The following is an 11,367-nucleotide window of genomic DNA, read 5'->3' on the forward strand; positions in this document are numbered from 1 at the left end:
AAATTAGATACTTAGTTTAATTTCCAATTTTAATTGTGTCGATATAGTAGAGGACCATCGAATTGTCGCAAGTTCAAAGTTTTGCGATACATACGACAAATGTTTTATGATTTAAAAAAAGTACGTTTGTATGGGAATTTGTCGTATGTGACCAATTTTCAGCACATACATCAATCATTAATATTATGTAACATACGACAAAATGCGCACGAAATATCTCAAAAACTAAGGGAGATATAAAAAAATGGATTGCAGAAATCAAAAGAGCATGCTCAACTTAGTAAATCTGCATCAAAATCCCAAAATCGTGATTTTGCACATTCGTGATCCGTTTTCTGAGGCGACGATCTGTGCCCACTGACGGCAATTAGAAATGCCAAGTGAACCAAGTCTTTCTCCACTTGGCAATGGGGGCTTCTCTCTTCCTCTGCTACCACCAGAGGGTTCTGAGTTGAATACTTTCAAAGCTGGAGCGTCGGAGCCCATTCGAACGACATGGCCAAGCCAGCGGAGCTGCTGTATCTTAATTCGCTGCACTATGTCTACATCGTTGTAAAGCTCATACATCGTTCCATCGTCTGCGGTACTGGCCATCGCCAACGCGTAAAGGCCCAAAGTAAACTAAATTTGATATTTTTATTCGATTCTTAAATAATTAATTTGTGCGGTTGACCGAAATGGAAGCGAGCAAGAACTCAAATTTGTTATAATCAGGGATAGGATTTTAAGGCATTTGCCTATTTTGTCTGCTTCGTCGTATGTATAAATAAATTAAAGAATCACGCGTTTTATGTCTTTCTACACTAATACTATGATTTTTAAATTGCCTTTTTTGTGCCTTTTTTGACTATATTGCCTTTTTCTGCCTTTTTGTAATATTTTGCCTTTTTTTTGCCTATTTATCTATTTGAAGGTTTACATTGTTCAACGAGACAAAGTACTGATATTTGTAACAGATGCCGCACCCTATATGAAAAAAAGCGTAGTAGGGATTCAGTTATTTTACCCACGAATAATCCATATTACATGTATTGCTCACGGAGTTCACAGGATATTCGAAAAACTTCGAAGCCAATACGCAAACATTGACTCCTTAATCGCTAATATAAAAAAAGCGTTTTCAAAAAGCCCCTCAAGAATTCGTTTTTTTAAAGAAAAACAACCGGATCTCCCTCTACCTCCTCAACCTGTAAGTTGCAAATATTTAAAATATATATGCAAATAGTGTGATTAAAAAAAAATTTTGATTTCAAAGGTTTTAACGCGCTGGGGAACTTGGCTTGAGGCAGCATCTTATTTTGCAAAGAACTTCAACGAGATCAAAGAAATAGTTGAAGGTCTTGATGACGATGCGGCCTGCGTTATTTTTGCGAAAAAATTGTTTGCAAATAAGGGCATCCGAGAGGAGTTGGCTTATATCCAGGCAAATTTTGGTTTCCTATTAAGCGAGGGAAATGCTTTCAAAATGCTTCAGAAAAGAGGTATTGTATTATTCTTATACCTGTGTTTACTCGTATATATAAAGTTTCTAATTTATTGGTTTGTATTTACATATAAAGGTGAACCTATTAGCAATCCATTGGCAATTCTCAACAGCATAGAAAACAATTTAAAACAGGCCAAGGGACCAGTAGCTAAAATTATATTGGACAAATTTTATAAAGTATTCCAATCGAATCAAGGCCTGCAAGTTATAAAAAAAGTTGCCGCAATTGTGAATGGTGAAAAGTTTGTGGAATTACCAGAAAATATAGCTATAAATGAAGTTGAGTTTTTGAATTGGGCACCATTGGTATTTGTAGATGTTGAGAGGACATTTAGTTCCTTCAAAGCTATGCTTCGGGATAATCGCATGAGATTACTGCCCGAAAATTTCAAAATGCATTTAGTAGCATTGTGCTACTATGAAAGCACCAGCGGTTAAAGCATTCAACCAATTTAAATATGTAAATATTTTTGAATATATATGCATACATGTATTTACAATGTACATTGTACATATCGAGTATTGTCGGATTGTACACCCATACTTAAATATGTACCAAACAAGACTAAAAAATAAATGCCTTTTTTTTGCCTTTTTTAAAAACTAAATTTGCCTATTTCTCAGGTTTTAGCGCCTATAAATCCTATCCCTGGTTATAATAATAATTCAAATTTAAAACGGGCTATATAAAAAAAACAGTCCTTTTTCACTTCGCGTTAAATGAGTGATGTGTTTATATCTGGTTTCTAACCGATGTGAGAAAAAAAGCGTTTTGAAAACAAATTCGGGTTGATACACTTTTGTATATCTGAGCATATTGAAAGTTGATTTATGCTTCCGTTTTGAATCACAGCGCACTGGGTCAAAGCGCTTTATGTATTGGTATAAACGAGGTAATTGTCCATGCTTCGGCGCCATATACCAACACGGGCATAATAACTGACTTATATAGTGTGGCTTTCGTACGTTGAGAGAGAACTTTACTCCTGAAATTCCTACGCGCGATTCTGTGTTGGATTTCCATGCTTACATTATTATCGATGTTAATGCTGGCTCCCAAATAAACGAAATTCTCTACTTTCTCGAAATTATAACTGTCAACAGTGACGGGAGGGCCAAGGCACGAATACGCTGACTATTTGTTTGATGACAGGAGATACTTCGTTTTGCCCTCGTTCCTTTGCTTCCCTATCCAACTTGGAAAAGGCAGAACAGATATTGCGGTTCTTCTTACAGATGATGTTGATGTTATCAGCGTACACCAGAAATCGCACGCTCTGGTAGTAAATTATTCCTGATCGGTTCAGTTCTGCAGCTCTTATTACCTTCTCCAACATCAAATTAAAGAATTCGTTAGAAATGGGGTCGCCCTAACTGAAATCCGGTTTGGTAGAAAACGGCTCCGATAGGTCTTTCCCAATTCTGACGGAGCTGGTGGTATTGTTCAACGTCATTTTACACAGCCATATCAGACACTCGGCGTATACGCAACTCCTTTTAAAAAATCGACAAATCGGTAGTGAGTGTCGATCCTTTTCTCGCGGGTCTTTTCCAAGATTTGGGGTATTGTGAATACCTGGTCTATGGCGGATTCGCCAGGTCTAGAGCCACACTGATAAGGCCCAATCAGTTCGTAGACGGTGGGCTTCAACCTTTCACACAATACGCTCGATAAGACGTTGTAACCTATGCTTAGAAAGCTGATTCCGCAGTAGTTGGCGCACATGCATTCATTTGACCATATTCTGCGTAATTGAATATTTCCTCTGGCAGGCCATCAGCTCAAACAGCTTCGTTGTTTTTCAAGCGCGCTATTGCTATTCGTACCTCGTCATATTCAGGCAATGGAAAATCGACTTCGTCATCGTCGAGTTTTTCTCCAAAGCTTTCAGAGGTGTTACCATTTATGTAGTAGGGTGGAAAAGTGTGGAAAATAGTTTAAGAATGCTCGGGACATCATTTACTAGGCCGTCGTTGTTGTTCTTACAAGAGTTCTCCCTGGCCTTAAAACCTTCCGTATGTCGGCTAAGTAAGCGTTTTTCCTGTCGGCCAAAATTTCAAGCTCTTCCCGCTCACGTATTTCGACCTCTCTCTTCTTAGTGCGGCAAGTATGCCTCGCTTCCCTCTTCAGCTCCTTATAACGGTCCCACATGGCTCGCGTTGCGCCCGATAGCATCGTGGCCCTATAGGCGGCATCATTTTTCTCTGCAGCTTCTTGACACTCCTCATCATACCAGTTGTTCTTTCGGATTCGATGAAAACCGACTACTTCTTCGGCAGCGGTACTTAATGAACGGGAAATGTGGTGTTTGGTGCGGTGAAGAGTGCCCTCAGAGAGCAGTTTTGAGAGTCGAGTAGTGAATGCATTGGACGTCTGTTGTGATTTCAGCTTTTCGACGTTAAGCTTTCCTTGCATTTTTGGGCGCACATTTTTTGCTGCACAGAGACGGGAGCGTATCTTGGCTGCAACAAGATAGTGGTTCGAGTCAATGTTTGGACTTCTGAGTGTGCGTACGTCCAAAACACTGGAATCATTCCTTCCGTCTATCACAACATCATCGATTTGGTTTCTAGTTTTTCGATGTGAGCTACAAACGCTCATAGAAAAGATCCTTGGTCGCTTCGTCCTTCTCATCTCTCGAGGCATGGGCGCAGATGAGCGAGATGTTAAAGAATCCTGCTTTGATGCGGATTGTGGCTAGACGTTCGTCCACCGGGGTGAACGATCATACTCAGCGACGGAGTCTCTCTCCCTCCACAAATCCAACACTGAATTGGCGCTCCTTTATATGACAGCTGTAGTAGACGTCGCAAGGCCCCAGCCATTTTTTGCCTAGCCCCCCTTCCAATGCATTTCGTGAATGGCGGTGATGCCAGCTTTCGTCCTTACGAGGACATGAACCAGTCGGGAAGAGGCACCTTTCCCATTAAGGGTCCGGACATTCCATGTACATGCCCTCAAATCGTAGTCCTTTAAATGTTTGCCGTGGTCGTCATCAAAAGGGGGGTTTCATCCGAGGCTTTTCCCTGATTTTTCATTGGAGCCTGATTTTACGTGGCCAGTCCCAAACCCAGCACACTACCCATTTCTTGGGCGGGGGTGGTTTTGCAACCGCATACTAGGCCGTCTGGTATTAATATGAAGTGGAAGCAGTTGAAATTGCAATTTAACGAAAGCAAATGTGTACATATGCATACAGCTATAAAATTTAGAATATTAATCTTCCCCGATGAGGAATCACTAGATATGAAACTATCCAAATCTACTTATGATAAATTGAATAACGGTTGTTTGTAACAGCCAAAACGAATCGAGATAGATATAGACAAATGTATACATAAATGCTCAGAGAAATCGATTAAGCCATGTCAGTCTGTCCGTCCGTCCGTGTACACGATAACTCGAGCAAAAATTGAGATATCACAACGAAATTTGGTATGTAGGATTCCATTAACCCAAGGTAGGTTGGTATTGAAAACGGGCGAAATCGGACTGTAACCACGCCCACTTCCCATATAACGGTAATTTCCAGAAATACGAAAACTGCGATTTTTTAGTAACTACTAAAGATAATTCACTCAAAATTGATATTTACAATAACTTTCAGACGAAAAATAAGAATATTATAAGTTTTTGGAAAATGGGCGTAGCCATGCCCACTTATGATTACATGTGTATATCTTGGTAACCGCTGCACCAATTTCTTCCAAACTCGGCCCAGTTGTTGGCTTTGGTACAACATACGAAATGACGGAAAATTTTTTATATCGGACAATAACCACGCCCACATCCCATATAACGGTAATTTTGAGAAATACAAAATCTTCGATAAATCAATAAATATTAAAGCTAATTTATTCAAAATTGATGCTCGCAGCAACTATTTACCAAGAAATACGTTTATGGTAAAATTTTGGAAAATGGGAGTGGCACCGCCCGCTTATGATCATATATATATATAAGTTATCACACCTGTAATCCCAATACTAACCAATGGCGCACCCTTTACTCACGTTGCCGTGCATGTGACTTCTTCATTGCCCCAAATAGCACTTTCGCTGACTTAGCACACGCGCAAGCGATCGGTAACACAATACGCCCAATAAGGCGTGAGAAGTGCAGCATAAGCAATATTGGCCTACACGCGCAACTCATCGGTTACGAAATGCCGGTTGGTGGTGGGATCTGCAACGTAGACATAAGTAAGTTAGACTAAGAAGTTAGTTGGTAAGAAATGAATATTGTTCGAATCAGTTGAATGAGGGAGTGCAACCAGTGCACAATAAACCTATTTATTTGTGAATCAAATTATTTTGTGTATTTCCTTTGATCGGTGAACAGTGAGTTCACCGCAACTTTAATTTTTTATCAGTTCTCCTTCCGAGAACTGTAAGTGGCGCCCGAGCAATCGGGTGCGGAGTGGACAGAAAAAAAAAGAACAAATAAAAAATGAAAAATAAAAAGTAAACTTGACTAAGTGAAATTGAAGTGTTTACAAGATACAAATTTCTAATAGAGACGGAAAAAACATTAAACGGTCAAAAATTTAGTAACCTATTTAGTGAAAAAAGACAAAAGAAACATTAAACGGTCAAAAACTAAATCACTTATTTAGAGAGGAAAAAAAAAGCAAAACAGCTCAACCAAATAGAGAAAGCTAAAAAAGCAAATAGTTTATTAGCCCAATGAGATACTGGCTTTTGTGAGTATAATCTAATCACTGTATATTTCCCTTTTCTTTTTCTATTTTTGTAGTAAGGAAGTCATGGACTCTGAGGAAATCAAAAAGTCACTAACGGAGACGAATGGGGCTATCAATGCCATTCTCTCCCAACTGAAGAAAATCGACCAACGGCTCAAAAGTGTGGAGTCGAAAAATAACGACGAGTCTTTTTCAGGGCTCGGCAGTAATCTGGAGAGGCTAGAAGCCCAAGTAGAGGAAGTGCGTAGGCAGTCCTTGGATAGCAGGCCAGAACCGGTTGTAGAGCCGCTAGTCAGTCCTCGGACGGAGGTCGAGCTAGCGGAGGTGGCTAAGCTGCCGAACTGTGTAAAAGAGTTGCAGGTATTCGATGGATCACGAGAGCACTATGGCTCCTGGGTCCATAGTTTAGAACAAGTAATAAAAGATTACGAAATAGTGCGGCATAAGCCGATTTACGCAGCCATATTGAGGCACATTAGGGGGAAGATTAGGGGCGCAGCAGACTCTGCATTACTTACGCACAATATACTAGATTCCGACTGGGGCAGGGTGAAGGAAATCCTTTCCCTGCACTATGCAGACATAAGGGACATAGAAACATTAGAGCAGCAACTGACGTTAATGTCACAAGGGCGTCAGAAGATGTCCGACTTTTATGCTCAGGTGCAAAAGCACCTGTCTCTAATGATTAATACTATAAAGGCCGAAAAATATGCACACGGGGAAACAGTAGAAGCATTGGCAGAGGCACATCGTCGAAGAGCACTGGATGTCTTCATAAGGGGCTTAAACGGAGATCTGCCTGCCCTGCTCCTAGTCCAAAACTTGAAAACACTACCGGAGGCATATTCTGCATGTCTCAAGATTTTAAACGTAGACCGCAGAAATTCTATCTACCGCCCACCCTTCCACAGGGATAATAGAAATTTTAATGACAGCTACCAACCTTCAGCTCCAAAATTTTTTTCCCACGATCAAAGAAATTATTCCAACCTCGACCAGGGTAATCCCGCCCTAAGGAATTCATTCCAACCAAATAGCAACCGCGTGTGGCAGAATGGCAACCAGCAAAGGCCTAGACCTTCCTTCTCAGGATCAGCGCAAACCCGAGTAAGCAAATAGTCTTCCCAAAATTGGAGAAACAATAACAGTAGTAAGAGCAGAAGCAGAACCATCAGCCCAGACCCGACAGACGGGTGGCACTCGATTTTTAAGATATGACAGCACCAAGAGGGGTGCAAGCTCCCCAGGATATTCAGACAAAACCCCCAGTAAGCAACATAAACTCTTCCACCTGGTACCGATCGATGAGGAAGCAGGTGAAATCAACAAAGAACAAATCACGGGAGATCAGGTAAATTTTACCATGGGAGCCTCGTGTCCGGCGTACCATATCTAGAGTACGCCACGCAGGATTGGGTATTTTAGAATTTCTAGTGGATACGGGGGCGAACAAAAATTATATAAGCGAGCGCGTAGCTCAAAATACTACGCCAGTAGAAAAACCATTTAAGGTAATTTCCGCAGGGGGCACTATAAATGTAGACAGGAAAATATGCGGCCATTTTTTTAAATTCGTGGGCAAGGACATTCCCACCACATTTTTTGTTCTTCCAGGACTTGAATCATTCGACGGGATAATAGGTGATGATACGCTGACGGAAATTAAAGCAGTTCTAGATAGGGAGCTCAACACTCTCATTCTAAATATTGTGCTGCCCCTTAAGCGAAAGGAAGCGCAGCAGGTTAACAGCATCACCTTAAACATTCCTTTCGATAATGATATCACCGACCTTACAAAAAATAAGCTCTACGAGATCCTAGAAAGATATGAAATTCTCTTTGGCCCAGTTGACCGAGGCATGGAAATCCAAACCAATGTCCAAGCGGAAATCAGAACCACAACCGAAAACCCCATTTACACTAAAAGCTACCCCTACCCAGTTAATATGCGCGACGAGGTGGAAAAGCAAATCCGGGACTTACTAGCAGAAGGCATAATTCGTCCTTCCAAAAGTCCCTACAACTCACCCATATGGATTGTGCCAAAAAAATCTCAGGCAGATGGGGAAAAAAATTACAGAATGGTGATAGACTTCAAGCGGCTAAATGCCGTAACCATCCCTGACACCTACCCCATACCTGACATTAATGGCACCATCGCGAGTCTCGGTAGTGCAAAGTATTTTACGACACTTGACCTAACTTCGGGATTTCATCAGATCCCAATGAAATCAAGCGATATACCAAAAACGGCATTTTCCACCATGAATGGAAAATACGAATTTTTGCGGCTTCCTTTCGGTCTCAAAAATGCACCCTCTATCTTCCAGCGCATGATAGACGACGTGCTAAAGGAATTTATAGGTCGTATTTGCTTTGTATACATCGACGATATAATAATCTTTAGTAGGGATGAAAGCACTCATCTAAAGGACATTGAGACTATCCTTGCCAGGCTCTTAGCTGCGGGTCTCAAGGTTAACCTTGTGAAAACGCAGTTCCTGAAGACAAGCGTAGAATTCCTTGGCTATATTGTGAGCTCTGAGGGAATACATGCTGCCTCCGTCTAATTTAAAAGAGCTTAAGAGCTTCCTAGGGTTAACATCGTACTATCGTAAATTCATTCGGGATTACGCAGAAATTGCAAAACCGCTCACCAACCTTACCCGAGGAGAACACGCACGGGTAAGGGCAACACAATCGAGAAAAGTGCCCATTAATTTGAACAAGGAACCGCAGGAGGCGTTCATGAATCTCAAGGAGATACTGACGACCTCCGAGGTCTTAACCTTCCCTAACTTTGACAGATCCTTCAACCTTACGACCGATGCCTCCGATTTTGCTCTCGGAGCGGTGCTATCACAAGACTACGATGGCAAAGACAAGCCCATAGCATTCATATCGCGAAGCCTAACCACTACAGAAGAGGCGTACGCAACAAACGAAAAGGAAATGCTTGCTATCGTATAGGCTCTGGATAACCTCCGGAACTACCTGTATGGAGCGAAAAAAATACGAATATTTACAGATCATCAACCCCTGACTTTCTCTTTAAGTAACCGAAACTACAACGCCAAGCTAAAACGTTGGAAGGCCAGGATCGAGGAATACAATTACGAAATAATTTATAAGCCAGGCAAATCTAACGTCGTGGCTGACGCACTGTCCCGACTCAAAACTCACGCAAATCCCCTTACAACATCCACATCCGACGCCGCTAGTCAAAATGCAACCACAGGGTCAACAGCGGATTCCGAAAGCGAGGCTGGTGATACCATACATAGTGCAGAACAGGACAACTCCGACCTTATACCGTTCGTTGAAGTGCCCCTAAACGTATTTAGAAACCAGCTTGTATTCGGGGGTAGGCTAGAAATATTTGAAGAACCCCATCCAGGTTACTCGCGACACTACTTAAAGATAGAGGAAATCAGCGAAGAGGAGCTCATTAACGTTCTGAAGGAAAAACTTAGGCCAAATGTTATTAACGGCATTAAAATGCCGGAGGGTAAATTAGGGCTCCTCCAGAAAGTATACCTTGAAAATTTCATGCAATATAAGATCCGAGTAGCTCAGTGCATTGTCGAGGATCTGAGAGACCCTGATAGAATCTGTGAGATAGTATGGGCGGAGCATAAAAGAGCTCATCGCAACGCCAACGAAAATAAAAAACAAATCCTGGAAAAGTACTACTTTCCAAGAATGAGCAGCATAATCAGGGGCTATGTCTCGTCCTGTGAAACGTGTAAAATCAGCAAATATGATAGACGCCCAACAAACCGGAGTTACAAAGCACACCTATCCCATCGCGTCCTTGCGAAATAATTCATGTCGATATATTCGAAATACAAGGAGAAAAATTTCTCAGCTGCATTGACAAATTTTCAAAATTCGCAAAACTTTTTCACTTAAGAAACAAGTCCACTTTGCACCTTAAGGACAAAATAGTCAAACTCTTGCACTATTTTACGACCCCAGATATCTTTGTGACCGACAACGAGCGCGGTCTAGTTAGCCCTATAATACAAAATCTGTTAGAGTCATTGGGAGTTAGGCTGTATTGTACACCTTCTCAGAGCAGCGTGGTGAACGGCCAAGTAGAAAGACTCCATTCCTCCTTAATCGAAATTATCAGATGCCTGAAGATAGATAGTCCTAATTTAAAAATCAAACAGCTAGTAAATATAGCAGTAGATCGCTACAATAACTCCACTCATTCCGTTATAAACCGAAAACCCAGTGAGGTATTTTTCAACCGCGCAAAAGCGGCCAATTACCAGGAACTGCTGGAGAAAAGCAAGAAAACCAACGAATATTTAAAAACCTTACTAACTCAAAAGCAAATAGAGTATATTGAACGGCACAATAAAAGAAGATCTCTACCGGAGCGTTATGATGAAAATGATATCATTTACGTGAAGGACAAACAGATCAAAAACCCATATACAAGAGAGAAATTGTCGCAAAAGACAACAAGGTGTCCGTAACCACAGTAAGTGGGAAAAAAATCCACAAAACCCACATTAGAAATGTCAAACGCAGGAATACACATCCTAGGACTTGAAACTGAAAGAAACAAAAAAAAAAAATATCGAGATAAATTAATTCTCAGAAAATAATTTTTCTTTTTATTCGAAACCAAAATTAATGAATTAATGAAAATAAAAGCAAAGGACATGTTCACTAATACAAGAGCCCGGCTTGTTAGTGGGACAAATCGTGCCTTAGTAGCGGGCGGCGCCATCGAATTTGACAAATGGCTACGCTGCCTTCAAAACGGATCACACGATCCCCCATAGCTAGTTCGAGAACAGTATGGACCTCTATCCTGCAAAAGAAATTAAACTTAATTTTTGCAAACTTGCGCCTAATCCGCAAGAAAAAAGAGAAAAATAGTTTTGCGCCTAACCCGCATAACACATATCGATACTTAATCCTTGCGCCTAATCCGCAAGAGAATATATAAAGAAAAAGAAACAAAATACAAAAAAAAAAAAAAAAAAAAAAATCATTTTTATTGCAAACTTGCGCCTAATCCGCAAGAAAAAAGAGAAAAATAGTTTTGCGCCTAATCCGCATAACACATACCGATACTTAATCCTTGCGCCTAATCCGCAAGAGAGTATATATAAAAAAAAAAGAAGAGAAAAGAATATAAAAAAAAAGAGGAATATG

The 11,367-nt window shown here is 40.8% G+C and overlaps 1 protein-coding gene across 1 annotated transcript; it reads left to right on the forward strand.

Annotated features, from left to right (window-relative positions):
* Positions 1–936: 936 nt before the first annotated feature.
* LOC118736586 lies at positions 937–2,097 on the forward strand. The gene is made up of 3 exons (XM_036466640.1): positions 937–1,189; positions 1,256–1,481; positions 1,560–2,097. The coding sequence occupies exons 1-3, from the start codon at positions 971–973 to the stop codon at positions 1,922–1,924; spliced, it is 810 nt and encodes a 269-aa protein (XP_036322533.1). The 5' UTR covers positions 937–970; the 3' UTR covers positions 1,925–2,097.
* The last annotated feature ends 9,270 nt before the right edge of the window (positions 2,098–11,367 follow it).

The sequence above is a fragment of the Rhagoletis pomonella genome, unplaced genomic scaffold (genome assembly GCF_013731165.1).
Source record: "Rhagoletis pomonella isolate Grant_MI unplaced genomic scaffold, Rhpom_1.0 Rhpom_scaffold_00003, whole genome shotgun sequence".
Taxonomy (NCBI): domain Eukaryota; kingdom Metazoa; phylum Arthropoda; class Insecta; order Diptera; family Tephritidae; genus Rhagoletis; species Rhagoletis pomonella.